General features: G+C 33.1%; 1 protein-coding gene across 1 annotated transcript in view; it reads left to right on the top strand.

Moving 5' to 3' along the window:
* The first annotated feature begins 13,505 nt into the window (after positions 1 to 13,505).
* The window catches only part of LOC127717493 (BMP-binding endothelial regulator protein-like), a 50,714-nt gene continuing 47,175 nt past the window's right edge, over positions 13,506 to 17,044 (top strand). Inside the window, exon 1 of the mRNA XM_052223161.1 lies at positions 13,506 to 14,334. Within this exon, the coding sequence (XP_052079121.1) occupies positions 14,229 to 14,334 (106 nt within the window). The 5' untranslated portion in view covers positions 13,506 to 14,228. The remainder of the gene's footprint in view (positions 14,335 to 17,044) is intronic.

Raw genomic sequence — 17,044 nt, 5'->3', positions numbered from 1 at the left:
ATAAAATTGAGAATGGAAATGGGGAATGTGTCAAAGAGACAACAACCCGACCACAGAACAGACAACAGCAGAAGGCCACCAACAGGTCTTCAATGCAGCGAGAAATTCCCGCACCCGGAGGCGTCCTTCAGCTGGCCCCTAAACAAATATATATACTAGTTCAGTGATAATGAACGCCATACTAAACTCCAAATTGTACACAAGAAACTAAAATTAAAAATAATACAAGACTAACAAAGGCTAGAGGCTCCTGACTTGGGACAGGCGCAAAAATGCGGCGGGGTTAAACATGTTTATGAGATCTCAACCCTCCCCCTATACCTCTAGCCAATGTAGAAAAGTAAACGCATAACAAATAAGTATGGATTAGATAAAAATTCGCTATCATTTAGTGAATAAATTTAAAATAAATAATTTTATCACTCTAAATTCAACATAATTGGTACCGTTTATGTTATTATGCACTTTTGACTTTCTCTTCGTCTTCAAGTCGGAGTCTCAAATTTGGTGCTAATTTCAATTTACAGTTATTCCTCATCCATGAAGATCAAAGAATAATTTCATTCATTAAACAATGTAATAAGAAAAACTATTAATTGTCTGACGGTAAATGGTACTTCTATGGCGAATGATCGATCGCAGAGCAAGAGCCAAAATGTTTCACTTCACTTAAGTCTTGTGTCTGTTGGCCTATATTTTGCGGTATCTATACACAGAAACCCGATGATTTGTTTAGCATACAAAGGATGTTGTATAGTTATATAACCTCCTTGAGCATACTAAGTCTGGTCATTATTTTACCTCCATTAGATATTATTTACCGTAAGTTGACCTACCAGACGTAAGACTGATAAGGATCGAATGACGTAAAGTACGAAGATGTGGCATGATTGCAAGAGAAGCAACTATACACCAATGTTCAAATAACGTATAGATTTAAGCAACTATAGGTCACCATATAGCCTTCAGTAATCAGAAAAAAACCACACCGTATAGTCAGCCAGACATAATTCATATAATTTATATACATGAAGTTTGCATGTCGAATTTATCGTAGACATTTTAATAGGTTGTAATTAAAATAAAATTCATTGTACCTTTGATTAACTTTTTTGTTTAATTTATGTAATACGTATATCTGCATCCAGTTTACATGTATGCACACGGTGTGTGTGTTCTTTGTTAATATTAAGAGATGTACTTTTTTATTTACTTATTAGCTTTAATTTAATCTACAGTTTAACTTCCAACTGAACAATCCGTTTAATGTTGTCTTTAAAAAATTCTTGTTTGACAATGATAACAGATTTTCCTATCACAGATACATGTATTCCGATACTTTAATTGGACATTTATTTAATAAGAACGCACAGAGGGTCATTAAAACAAGAACTACGATATTCTTTTGGTGATTTGTGTCAATGAATATCATATTTAAGGTAAAACAAAACGATAGGTTGCGAAGTCTCCGTGTTCTTGGAAATGAAGCCCTTTTCACAATTTGTTTCGGCTAAATTTTATGTTGAATTGTGTTTGATTTACAAGCGATTCTTTTTTTCAAAAGTATTATATACGCAAATTTCCAAAATATATACTTATCAATAATGCGTTTCTGAATTGGTCAATGTAATAACAAATGTTTTGTATTATCAATCACGTAAGACCGTATGTGTTCATTTGGTTTTTTGTTTGTTTTTTTTTATGCTTCATGTTTTTTTTAAATACCTACCAGCCAGCTAGGAAAACACACACACACACACACACACACCAAAATAACAAAAATAAACAACAACATATATAAACTAAACAGGCTTCACAGTTTGCCGTCATTTAAAAAAACATATCACTGTAAACTAGCAACTTTATGAAAAACATCAGCATATAATATTTTAAGGTTGACCCTTGCAGCAGGCCACTTACAGACACGTCAGAGGTTTGTTAGTAGGGTTCTTTAACGTGCAGAGAGTGTGGTAGTTTCCCTAGATTAGGCATCAGAGTAAACGTCTCTATTCCGACTGTATAAACGTGGCAGAGTATGAATACATCCCGCACAGCCAAGCTGACGTCCCTCTTTTAGACAAGGTTAACAATATGACTGTTGCAGGGGAGAAGTTCCGCGAGGACGATATGTCTTTACCCCAGCCATGCATGTTGTGGTACAACTGATATAACATATCTTTCTTATTTCAAAAACAATATATATATATTTGCGTCATTGTAGGAAGGGCGCTCGAAGTTAATACAATCTTCATAAGGATGCCCACATCTGCATGCGTGATAAGGTTTGCAACTCTGCATTCAAAGAACTAAATATATGCTCAATAATGAAGGCACCATGGATTGACTGGGATATAGAAATACAGTCATCCCCGGACTTCTCCCATCCGGGAAACCCTTGCTAAAAAGGGTCGTCCGTTTGGCGGTCCTGGATGCACATATTCGCAAACACAACTGGTCGGAATGGCGACGCCGCCGAAACCGATGCTTCGTGAAGGGAGAGTGACGCGCTTTATGCGATAAAAATCCTTGCAATAACTCTTTCGAGAGGTTCGTATATGGCTAGTGTTTATCCTCTTTTCCAAAGACAGTCCTTCTTCCAGTCGACCTATAAAATTGCAGAAACTACCTATAATATTAATTGTTCATTTGTTTCCATATATACTTGAACTGTAATAAACGTGAATTATATATTTTATTTTCTATCACTACAAGTGGTGTAAGGGGGGAGGGGGACGACATTGGTTAACCAATTTAGTTGATATAACAGGCAAACATCACTCCATCAGTTTCCCGCCACTTTCGAACTTAAAAAACCAACAGTCTTCACTTCGTTTTGTCAGTTGAATTAACTATGAATGGCCGTGTATATGTGTATTTTAGCTTCCATACCCCTCATACAAACTGCAATTAAATAAATGTCAGCTACTAATAAAGTGTTTTAGTGCATACATTTGGAAACTTTGTGAAGAGTTAACTTATCGAATCAAAACAATATTATATGTCGATTTTAATTACACAGAGTTGGTGTGTTGCCACTGCTTTGTCGCTTAAATTGAAAAACTTGTTCCCTTTGGACAAATCCCTGTGGTAAGAATTCGTGCTGAATTCTACACTGACGTAATTGGTTTATCGATAAAAACAAGTAATTTTAAAATTTACCCCAAAGAGAGATAATAACTCTATATGTATTAAAATATGGCCTGTCAATAACTGACATTTCATCTTAATCTCAATTTAGCACTTGTCATACAAAAACTTTAATGTCACCTGAAAAAGTAAAAATTCTAAACGGAAAGAATTAATTTTAATTAAAGGCATTACAAGTTATAGTTTACCAATGGGGTTTGTAGGCAGGGGTGCGAAACCATATCGTGATATTTCGATATCTGCCACAAAAATCTGTATCAATTATATTTGGATCATTAATATGTTTGTTTGACTAAAAATTTAAGCTTAAAATTTATAGAATTAAAAGTTAAAGATAAGTAACAAAATCACAACTTAGTGAGTATATGTCTCTTATTTAGGACATACATTTCCCTAGTTGAAATTCTTCACGGGGAATTTTTATATTTTTAAAATCATAGGATTTTCTGACTATCAAAAATCTACCAGAAAAAAAGTTGAAAAACTTAATACGGCCTTACTTTGAAACTGTTGTATATTGTAAAAAGGGGGAGGGGATACCACTTGAGGTGGGCAATATGCTGTGACATGTCTAAACTGTTGTATATTGCAAAAAGGGGGAGTGGATACCAATTGAGATGGGCAATATACCGTGACATGTCTAAACTGTTGTATATTGTAAAAAGGGGGAGGGGAATACACTTGAAGTTGGCAATATACCGTGACATTTCTTAACTGTTGTATATTGTTAAAAGGGGTTCGGATACCACTTGAGGTGGGCAATTTTACCGTGACATGTTTAAACTGTTGTATATTGTAAAAAGGGGGAGGGGAATACACGTGAGTTAGGCATTATAATGTGACATTTCTAAACTGTTGTTTATTGTAAAAAGGGGTTCGGATACCACTTGAGGTGGGCAATTTTACCGTGACATATCTAAACTGTTGTATATTGTAAAAAGGGGGAGGGGATACCACTTGAGGTTGGCAATTTACCATGACATGTCTAAACTGTTGTATATTGTAAAAAGGGGGAGGGGAATACGCTTGAGGTTGGCAATATACCGTGACATTTCTAAACTGTTGTATATTGTAACAAGGGGGAGGGTAAATCTCTTGAGGTTGGCAATTTTACCGTGACATGTCTAAACTGTTGTATATTGTAAAAAGAGGGAGGGTATACCACTTGAGGTGGGCAATATACCGTGACATGTCTAAACTGTTGTATATAGTAAAAAGGGGAGGGGATATCATTTGAGGTGGGCAATATACCGTGACATGTCTAAACTGTTGTATAATGTAAAAAGCGGGAGGGGAATACACTTGAGGTGGGCAATATACCGTGACATGTCTAAACTGTTGTATATTGTAAAAAGGGGGAGGGGAATACACTTGAGGTTGGCAATATACCGTGACATGTCTAAACTGTTGTATATTGTAAAAAGGGGGGAGGAGATACCATTTGAAGTGGGCAATATACCGTGACATGTCTAAACTGTTATATATTGTAAAAAGGGGAGGGGAATACACTTGAGGTTGGCAATATACCGTGACATGTTTAAACATTCAACGTCAAATGAATGACATTAAGATGAATGCATTTGTCCCCCCCACCCCAAACCAGTGCTGAAAATAGCTTGTCGGATTTCAAAGCAACATCAGACTTCGAACCGAAAGATTTTTTTTTAGACATTTTGGAAAATTTTTAAAACGCTGGAAATTTGCGAAATTTTAATATTGACGGCTAAAGATCACCATTCGCTATATTAAGATATACTATAAACACCGTGGTATACAGCTCCACTGTGTCGTTAGAGAACTCACTTTAAAAAAAAGAAGAGATGTGCAGCTGAGGTGTTCATTTTATGGATTTTGCATTAACGTGACTTTTTATAACGTTGCGGATTTGTCAGAAGTAATAATTTAACAGTATTTTCTGTCAACTCACGCGAGAGTAAAGAAAATTTTGCCTTAACAGGTGGATGGTATTCTTTTCTTTTCTGATTCAACTTCAAATTCTGATCTTAGAAAGAAATATGTAACAAGTTTTGGGAACAATGGTACTTCAGGATTAAGTCTCTGTAGACATATCATTTGTGCCTTGTACACACGGTACAATCTCGTACAATCTCGTATATCATACGCAAATCCTCACAATATTTCAAAAATGTATGTTAGTCTTCTTTAATCATACAAATTTCCTAATTGGGCTCTATGATCAAAGAGACCATGCTTGTCTAAAGGCGGATCAAAACATATATCGCCCAAAACAAGCAGAAAATGGTATTTATATCCCGTAAATAAAACAACACTCTCTGGTAATTACCTATAATCAAAATGACAAAAATACAAGACAATTGATACTAACACGTTGAAATCTAGCTTTTAATCATGTCGCTAATGATTCGTATAATTACCCATTCTCCCGGCAAAAAACAAGATGTCGACAAGATACAACGAACCGATTAGTATTGTTCCTTGGTAAATTAACGTGTCAACATTTGTTTAACAAGATTTTCGTGGCATTTATGGTAGAAAGTTTAATAATAATCACCGTTAATGTATATTTTACTTGGTTTGAATGTTTTTAAATATGGCAAATCACCTGTAGCCCTAAATTTCATGCATTTTGTACATATTTAGAGTGCGTTTCAATATATTATATATTTCATAAGCATGTTTAATCTGACATGTAAAAAAGGCCATCAGTTCTGTGTCAGTATAACGTGTCTGACTGACAATTTCGTCTACAGTTGGAATAAATTCAAATTATACCCTCCGTCTGTAGGTCAGAAACGGTTTTTTTTTTCAAACTACATGCAATTTAATTCCTTTCTATATTTTAGTTATTTAATTAGTAGTTTGCAGCTAGCTTTATTGATTAAACATTTTATTTTGCAGGTTATATATATAATGATTGATTGTTGACGCTTCTTGATTTTAGCAACAGTAATAACAGACATAGTAAAGGGACAGAAAACAAGGCAATAAGGACGTGTATTTGATGAAAAAATGGTGTTCAAGATCTTTACTCATACATCTTCATCAAACCCTGCTTTTAAAACAAAGATCGTTAATGATATCCATGGCCATCAACCGATTAATAAGAAACTAAGTTTCCAAATTCTTCAGGAAACGTTTACCTTAAATGAATTTGGCTATTCTGTTAAGGTCCTGTTCACGCAACCCTTGTTTCTAATGAAAGGAGCCCCTTGGGTGTCATCATATTTTCATTTGCCTGAGATTTGATCTGGTGCGCACCAGTTTGAAAAATTACGCACACGACATATTGAAGGTTAATACAGAAAAACACTTCGGACGCACGAAATTTATAAATGTTTATTGCATTGATAATTATTCATTTCAAACATGCTTTGTAATTTCAGTGAAATTGTTTTTGTACCTTAAAGTTCTAGTCATTATGGTTGCAGCTAGATAATTTGATCGGGCGGAGCGCCAATATAGTATTTCCAAACAGGATAATTCCAATCAGTTGATCCCGACCGGCAAACTAAAAAAAAAAACCAAACTGGTCATTAAAATATTCAATGGAAGATCGAAATGACAGCAAACAAGAGAATGTCACATAGTGAGAGAGACATGAAAGGGGAATTTTACCATATTAAGCTGTACAAATCATATTAAATTCACCATGCAACAGGTGACTTTATTTAAAAAGTAAAGAATTTTAACGTTTGAACTATAAATTCGAACATTCTTTACTAATTGGATTAAATTTTTACCTTTATGCCGAAAATTGCCTCATTTAAACGAGACAGCTGCATATTCTGCACTCTTTATAGATGTAGAAACATAAAATTAAACACATAATCTGTTTAAAAGAAAAGTGCACCGAATTCCGCAAAGTGTAACAAATGTATGTCCGATAAAATAAGGTCTCGCGTTCTTTCTTCGAGAATTGAAAATAAGACCGGTATGTGTGAATAGGACATCACCAATGACTTTGGCAATGGAACGAATCAAAATTTTGGTTCCATGCTCAGGGTAAAGATATAATCAGACTGAAAGATTCAGTTTTCTTCTGAAACTGGAAATTTTAAAAGAAAATTGTACGGTGATCTATAGTTGCTACTGATCTTCTACGTCATTTGGCCTTGGTGGTGAGTTGTCAACTTGACAATCATAGTATTACCACAATTTCTCATTTTTATATTGATATAAGTTCGGATAATAATGAGTGATCGTTCATCGTTCTAAATACTGTTTTTCTCTTGAGGCTATATTCTTGTCATACATGTACATGTATCGTCTAGGAGACATAACTAGGACATTTATTGATTAATAAAATAATTTTAAAAAATACAATTCAGGTTACGAAACTACGTATACCTTAAAAAGTTATTGTTCAATCAAAACTATATCTAGTTCGGTGGTGGTCATTTAACACGTCCAAAATCAGTTGTAAATTTTTTAAATAAACTGACGCCACTATTTTTGAACAAGTGGTTAGATGAGATTAAGATAAAGATCACTTTCTTTAATACGATAATGACCAGGTAATAGGCTGACGAGCCATGGCCTCAAATTATATCATTTTCTCCGGTTGACTTTCCCCTGACCGAAGTGAAGAATGTTTTCTTACGATTCTACTATTACCATTACAGAAAACAGTCGATTGTCCCAATTACTTTATAAAAAAAAAGCAAATATGCTGACGTGGATTTAGAGATATTTTAAGGGGGTATAGGGATTCAACTAGGAAAAGAAGTAGTTCCAGTCCATTGTTTTGTCGAGGTTTACCTGATTCACAAAGACATCACAGCAGTTGTTATCGTTTGAATAAAACATGTATTTCTTTTTTTTAAATAAAATTGAAGAACATTCATTACAGCTATATGAGAACTCTTAATAAAAAGAAAGAAACAGTGCAGCTATACTATATCAAAAACCCGAACCTTTCAATGTTTCTGCTTTGTTCATGATGGATGACAGTAAAAATACACAGAGGATGTTTGAAAGTTGAGAAAACACGCCTTGATCAGCATTTTATTATGATAGATTCTATCATTGCCTTATTCTAGGAACATCCGGTAAAACTTTTTGTGGAAGCTTTTTGAAATAAAAATGATATTTTTCGATTGTTAAATGTGAAATTACTTAAAGTCATGTGTTAAATGAAGATTTCACTTGTATGCATAGCAATTAGCCAATGCACCGCAATGATTAAGAGAACGGTTGCTTAAATCAGTTTCGATCAGTCAACAAGTTCAACGTTTATACCTGATTTTCCAATCTTTATGTATGAACAAAAAGCGAGTTAGATAACCAAGACAGGGTAATTTGATTTAAGGACAATAATTTTCGGATTTATTTTGTCAAACAGTTTGTTCTTTCATCAATTTCTAGCCAAATAGACTGTGGGACAATGTTGTCGCGTCAGGCGTCCACATTCACAAAGCATTGACGTATGCCGTCATTTTTGTGGCCTTTTAACTTTTTGAAACTGCAAAACTTGTAATCTCATCTTAATTCGGTTATAAAAGATGAAAATTTCATACATGAAGCATCATAAAGCCGGCTTATGCTAATCAAAACAGTATAAAACCTGGTCCGCTGTCCCGCAGAGAATATAAAAAATTGTCATAAAAAATGTAAATACAAACAGCAGAAATATTATTAATATTTTATTTGGTGGTTTCTTGTATTATCTGTATAATACCCTATTATCTCTAGTATCTAATCTATACTTTTGTAACCGGAGAGGCGAAAAATGAAGAAAGTTTTTACACTTCGGTAACTTTTTACAACAGGGACCACCGAATTTGAAATATTAACGTGTTAAGATTTAACAAAAACAGTTTATATCAAGTGATTTCAATCAAATCGTATTTGTTGTCGGTTATAAAACTTTTAAAATTGTTAATGTTTAGAGAAAAATGGTGTCCCCAAATGACAATTTTATTTGATAGGTAATACCTCAACATGTTCTAGACGAATGACGATAATTTTTCATGAGGGGATTAAGTTAGAACCAACAACTGCACCAAATGTTAAGGAAATTTATATAAAAAAAATGGGTGCGTTGTTTTAAATGTATCTTATGGCTAACCTGTTGACATGGAAATACGTTTATGTATCTAAAAAGATAAAGCTGTTGTGGGAGTTCTGTTTCTCTTTTGTAAACAAAAAATAGCTCTTTTTCGATAAAAAAAAAAAAACCCTACTTGGCCAACATATCGTTTGTATGTTTTGTTAGTAGGAATTTTTTTCTAAAGAAGTTTTCTTATAACAAGATTTTAACAGTTGCTTTTTTTTTCTCCTTGGCTAATTTTTCTTCAAACCCACACTAATGTTTTGGCACAAAAAAAAACTGTAAAAATAATTAAAATGTGTAAAATGTGTACATTTGCGAAGTATAATAAATTTATTCATCATGTAATTTTGTTGAGACTATCCCCAGTGATCCGCTTATTACATGTATCAACCTATGTTGAACATAGGATTAATCAGAATACTGAGTCGCCCGTCCGACTCAGCGCATTCTGTAGGACATTAAAGACTCGCGCTCGCTCGCTACTTTGTCACGGTCGCTTTTAACACTCGAAAACGTGCACAGCTTTACCATTTTAACATTCTGCGCCCGGCAAAACATATTTCCATGTTAAAGTTGATTTTACAAAATGGTATCAAAATACCTGTAAATAACAGAATAAATAAACAAATAATAATGCCAAGTTACGTCTATCAGAGGCAAGCTTAAACTCAAACACAGATTTATATCAACTATCAAAATTTAAACAATAATAAGCGATACCCATGCAGACATTTTAATCAGATACTGTAGTTTTGTTTATGAGGCTGTAAAGTTATACTTAATTAAACAATCAATTTATATCATTAAAATACCGAAACTTTTGCGACTTTATCTCTTGTAGACGGCATAATTGTGAGTGTCATGATCATATACGTCCATAAACGTTATGAACTATCCAAAGTGCCGATAAGATAGATCATAGTGGTTTGTGTTAGTTTATATCATTTCTGAATTCTTAATAGTGAAAAGTTACGTCTTGTTTAAAATACGACTTCCAGCTTTTATAATATTTTATGTTCAATATTTCTCTTCTCTTTTTTTTTTTTGGCTTGGTTTTATTTTTCTCTCCTGTTTTCTCTTTGTTTTTCTTTCCCAATGATATATATTTATATTAAGTCTTTTTCTTCTGTTTTCCTTGGTTTTATTTCCCGTGATATTTATTTTATGTTAGCCTTTCACTCCTGTTTTCCTTGGTTTTATATTCAGTCAATGACATTTTGCTTTTTTCATATTTTCTTCTTGATTTTATTTCCTAATGACATTTATTTTATGTTAGCTTTTCTCTCCTGTTTTCCACTTTGGTTCTTTTTCCAAATGACATTTATTTTAAGCAAACAAAAGTTCAAGATTTTCATTTTGCTTGCATTTATAAGAAGGAACACCGTAAGAGAAGCAGTTCAATGATAGACAAAGAAGACGAGATAAAAGACGATAGAGATACATGTATGGATATATCACTGTCTCCAGGTTAGCAGAAGTTTAGGCGGCCGCTAATATGTTTAACCCCGCCACATTCAGTATGTGCCTGTCGCATGCAAGTCAACAGCATACGAGAAGACATATATATACACTTCGCGAAAACTGCCTAGATTTATCAAGGATTTGTATAGTACTAATACAAATCCTTGGATTTATAAACAAAAAAATGGAACCTATATCTTAAATGAAAATTTTGAACTCATAACACGATCAACATAGGTCAGAATAGTATCAATCAAGGTCACAAATTGTTCCTCTCCTCTGTCTGTGTTATCAGCTGATTGTACAATTATATATTTACTAATTGATGTACTGTCGTGCCTTGTAATCATGTCCTCAACTGGGTCCTAATTAAGTAGATCAAATATTGTATTCTATTGTATTTCACATTTATAAGATTTTGCCTTTAAAAAATTATCAACGAGTATTTATTCATAATTCTATATATAGATATATACATATAATAAATAACATAGTTGCTTACGCCTACGTCATTTGGTATCTGGTGGACAATTGTCTTATGGGCAATTATACCAAATCTTTTTATTTTTATATATGACCAATAGATACTTCATGTATAAGTCCCAGTAATGATTTGGCTGTGGTTTGGTTGTTGCCTCATATCACTATATAAGGCGATAAAATATATATGCTTATCAAATTTATTGTTGGGAATTATTGTATGTGTATGTGAATCATTGCAGTAAATTGCCTTGATAGATTGATTTTGGGTCTTTAACGCCACTTTCAGCACTATTAGCTATATCGCGGCGGTCAGTTTTTATTGGGGAAGAAAGCCGGCGAGAACCCACAACCTTCGGCAGAAAAAATGGCAATCCTAGTCAATTATGATCGGAGTTGAAAGCACCTACCGCATGCGGGGTTCGAACTCACAACCTCAGTGCTACATGTAATGATACTGACGATAAACTACTTAGACCACTCGGTCAACGAGCTCACGTTCTTGTTGGACTCTTTAATTAAAAGATAAGTACTTTATTCGTATATATCCGACTGAAGCATTCCTTTCCATGGATATTATACATATATATGTGTGTCGTTGGTTTTTTGTCTCATTGAAGTTTACCCAAAATATCCGTTTGTTCGTATTGTTTAAGGTAAAAGGCGATTACTAAATAAGAGTAAAAAAAAATAAGTTTAATCGATCATAGAATATAAAAAAAAAACTAAAAAGATGTGGTTTACTGCCAATGAGACAACTCTCCACCAGAAACCAAATGTCAGACGTAGAAGATAATAACTATATGTCATTGTACGGCCTTCAAAAATTGGGCAAAACCCATACCGCATAGTAAGCTGTAAAAGGCCCCAAATGACAAATGTAACACAATTTAAACGAAAAGGTCTGATTTATGTACAAAAAATAAAACGAAAAAAAATGTATGATATACAGCAGCAGACGACAACCGCTGAATTACAGGCTCCGGACTTTCGGATTTTCTTTCAGAAATGTGGTTATCTAACTGTCCCACATTTTTTAAACCCATCTATCTTTATTACATCTATGTTAATTTTTACCTTATTAGACTGAGGTTTTGTTTTTATTGTTGTGGTCAACCAACATAGTGAGTTTCAGAAACCACTAAAATGTATCGTTGTTTTGAGTTGTACGCGCGTACCTTTTTACATTTGTAGTGTTTACGTTAACAGAATTAGGATTTCGTTATTAGTAGAACCGTGAATCACACACACACACACACCCACCCTCACACACACACACACACTCCGTTTATATATAAACGTTAGCAATATTAAGATATTACTTCACAATAACAATATTACTGTAATATACATTATTAGAGGACTTCATAAGTTTGTTTCTTACCCTTTTTGCACAAATTATAAAATCTAAATAATGCTTAAAGATGTAGAAGGTTTAACACACAAATTCTGGGACGGCGAGCCGTAACACCCCATCCTACTTCAAAACCACAGGGTTCTAATGTTTTCATCAAACTGAATGAGCATGTGGATAGATGCTCCAATTTCTGTTTTTGTTTTTTGTTTTGTTTTGTTGAGCCCAAATTTAATGATGACGGTAACACTTATGAGAAGTCTATTACTTTTCTTGGTATGTACATGTAGTAATAAAAACCCGACTTTGTTTTAACGGGTCGTACGGATTACATACACCAGCTTGAATGGGTAGATGTGTTCCAAAATATGCTGATCTCTGTCATACAAAAAAAATCAAATCGCTGAAACAGGCCGGGAAAAATCCCAAATGCAATGTGTAGTATCACTGAACTCGAAATGCACAAATTATCAAATGGGATCAAAATAATTTTAATTAAAAAAATACAAAATTGTAATGTTAAATTCCTTTGTCTTTAATACAAAAACAGATGTACGGAAACACCTGTACTTTCAAAAAGTCAAATATCTTTACGAAGTCGACCGTAGAATTTTGTCAATGAAACTTACAAATCCATTTCCATTTTGATCACTTAAGATTTCTCTCGTATCGTTCATGGATAGTTACTTCCCATAAAACACGATCAGCTATAATGTTTCAAATTAAATGTAAAATATTTTTATTAATATAAAAATCTTCAAAAGAAATTGACAAATTTTATGATGATGTGCAAAAGAAATAAACAGCAATACATTTAAAGTTCTGTCGGTAAAATGGCTCCATTAACTAAATAAATCCACGTGAAATGTTAGTCGTCTGCAAATATTTGTACTGCATACTATATTAATGTTATTAACTTTCATATTGACCACGCCCAATTGTTGTAAGGTAACCAATCAAAATATGTACTATTATGGTGAAAAAATGTAAATTTAGCTATTGGATAAAGAAGATAAAAGTTTGTATTGCAGACGACATAATTTTCTTTAAGTCATGAATAATATTTATGAATTATCTTTTTTGAGGTTTATTATGAAAACTATCTGATCTCAGAACAACTTAAATAAAACCCAAGTGGATTGCGGTTGGGTAGCAAGCAGGATATGGTCACCGCTGTTCGCGATCGTTCAGATGAAAGTGATCTGTGTCAATTAATATCTCCTGCATATCGACTAGAGGACTTCTTGAGGGTAATTAAGCAATTTTGATTATTACCCGATGATAAAAAGACGAAACAAATGACATTTTAATTTTTTGCGATAATATTCTTGATATTAACACGGATTTTTCCTGAGGCTATTTAAGGAATACTTTAATGGCATGATCAGTTAACGAGATAAAGAATTTAATTACTGGTTTATCTTGAAGAAAATATTTGAGAAAGTTTTAAAACGAATTAAGATCGTTATCACTGAAAAATCTTAGGAACATGTATGTCTACCAGGGTGTGAAACGGACTAAAACCTGGCGACATATCCCGTAACTGTTAAAAAAATTCTCTACCTGGGAGCTTAACTTAATTAGGAAGCAGTTGATATTTTTACGAACCAAAAGGGATAATTTACTTCTTAATTTACATCTTTAAGTATATAGTTTACGTGGTGTGTTTTTGTAACTTTATTACAAGAAAGTAATTTTGGCCGTATAGAATGATCGTGGACTACCGGAAAGTTCCGATGTGTAATTTTGACTATGCTTATTTTGACGATTAATTACAGAAATTATCGGTGTTTTGTGATTTCGTGGATACTACATATACTGACATTTTTATTTTCACCTGTCAGGCCCCAATTAGTCGGTAAGTAACTATAATTACATTATTATGTTAATTTCTTATTACACCTTTTACATTATTAGATATGTCAATTTTCATTACTTTTTCCCACCTGTTATTCTGTATTTCTTTTGCTTACAAATCGGTTATCGTCATTTCGAAACATATTCCCTTTTTTTCTCGGCAGAGTTCTTCCATTAAATCTGTGTTATAGAATTATTTTATAAATTTTTTCTGTTCTATATTTTCTTGATGTCTGCAAAGAATATTATAGACAGATTCAACAGTGCATCTACTATAGTTAAACGGATAGTTCTGAGCATATTAATAAAAATAGTGATAAATAGCTCAACTAACAAAACTGATTTCCAAATCTAAAAATGATCAAAAGCAATATAAAACTCATACGGTTAAAAATTATCAATCGCTAGCAATAAAAATATGCAGCTATTTTAAGTTCTACAATACCCTTTCGGTAAAAACATGATTACCAGCTAGCAATACAAATTTGCGGCTATTTTAAAATATTAATTTCGGGATAGTCATGCAATTATTTTTTTTTGTTTCCCTTTCTACAAGACCAATTTGGTATTAGCCTATAAACAAATGAAAACATATGTACGCGTGTGTGTAAACTGAACAATCATATATATACATGTACAGCACCGTTTAAACAAATAATATGCATTTTCCCTTCCAACTATTAAAATTCCTAAATATTAGCTCCTTTAATTTAATAAAATATTTGAAAGCTTAAAACAAAAAAAATATTCAAACCTCCTCAACTGCATTCAGATGTTTGGAGACATTATCTTTTTAATACAATATAGTATAGTAAATATTGCTTTGGAAAGATTTTTATATACGGATAACGTAAAAAAAAAATACCCTAAAATATCTTTTGAAAGTCTGACCCCTTTTTCAACTTAGATCTGAAAAGTTTAAAAATCAGATGTGATATGATTGCAAATGGGACAACTAACAACCAGTAACCTAATAACGTAGATGTAGACAGTAATGACATCTTATGGCCTTCAACAAATTGTGCACAAACAATTGTTTTACAAATTAGTGAATGTATAAGGCTGTGGACCAGTGTATGTTGACAAATAATATTTCAAACAGGGAAGTGACTCTGCACATGAGCAGTAATTTTGTAAAAAAGTATAACAAAAATACCTAACTCTATGGTAAACTCAAAAAAGGGAAGTCTATTAAAACGGACAAAATCAAACGTTATCAACTAACGGAACGACTGAAAAACAACTGTCATATTCTTGATCTTCTGTGAAATAGAAGGTTTTTATTCCATATGCTCTACGTATATTCTTCAACTCTTATATGCTATACAGTACATACAAAAACCCAGTACAATTCGATTAAAAATTATGACCTGCCGTGCTATATTGTTGCTGAAATAAATTACTCGTGACTGTCTTTATAAAGAAAAATATCATTTAAGATAATAATCCTGGATCTAATTTCACCGTAAGTAAATGCCAAAACAAGTATTAACTTTAATAAACTTATTATACAGGGATGAGTAGAAATCTGTGTCACATACTGTTTCTTAAATATAAAACGTAAAGTCAGTTTTCAAATACATTAATCCTGCGTCAACGATCAAATTTAAGTAAATGAAAATAAAACTTTATAAATTTCTTGCGTCCGGAGCGATTTTCTAGATTTACCTTCATCGAGAATGCTCAAAAGTAAACATTTGAAAGCCAGGGATGCAAAAGTACATAGCCACGTAAATAGTTATTCGACAAAAAAAAACACGAAAAAGAATAGCCACAGAAGCGCTTTTATAGAATTACCTTAAACAGAATCTTTGCATAATAACTCAACTCCTTTTTGGAAAATAGTCATCCAGATTAAATGATCTTTTGTAAAAGACTTGAAGGAAAGCTAAAATGTCCCAGGTAAGGGGAAGGGTTGGGCGCCCGCTAACATGTGTAACCCCGCCACATTCTGTATGTGCTGTCCCAAGTCAGGAGCTGTAATTCAGTGGTTGTCGTTTGTTGCTGTATATCATATTTCATATTTGTTTTTCGTTCATTATTTTGTACATAAATTAGGCCGTTAGTTTTCTCGTTTGAACTGTTTTACATTTTTCATTTCGGGGCCTTTTATAGCTGACTATGCAGTATGGGTTTTACTCATTGTTGAAGGCCAAGCGGTGTCATTTTGTCACTTGTGGAGAGTTTTCTCATTGGCAAGCATACCACATCTTCTTATTTTTATATCATCAATCCAAAAGTCAAACTGTTAATTGCGTTGAATTTGAGCAAGTTATTGGGCATTTGACGGTTGAATTTCATGAACATGTATGTCTGCCATGTATTTCCCGATTTATTGTAGTTACGGGTGGCTGTCAGATTGACGAATATTCACATCTCATTCAACCATAAATAATTTTCAAAAGAAAAAAGGGTTCCTTTGGAATGAAGTTATGTTACACCATTAGTAAATAGACAGATTCAAGATATTAGCCTAACCCTCATTTCATTTAGGATTACACACGAACACTTCTATGTACACAGAAGATCGGATAATATAATACTAAATGTTTCACATTGTGGTGCATTTTTAACTGTCTGCAATTATTTAAAAAAAACAGCATTAAACATTAAGCGTGAAAAATTGAAAAATGCACGATTCATTCACCATTTTTAGCATTAGTTCAATTTAGTATCAACAATTTATTTGTTAGAATCCATCAAAGCTGGTA

Source organism: Mytilus californianus, unplaced genomic scaffold (genome assembly GCF_021869535.1).
Source record: "Mytilus californianus isolate M0D057914Y unplaced genomic scaffold, xbMytCali1.0.p SCAF_10, whole genome shotgun sequence".
Taxonomy (NCBI): domain Eukaryota; kingdom Metazoa; phylum Mollusca; class Bivalvia; order Mytilida; family Mytilidae; genus Mytilus; species Mytilus californianus.
Note: the sequence above shows the minus strand (reverse complement) of the source record. Positions and strands in the feature narration are given on the sequence as shown.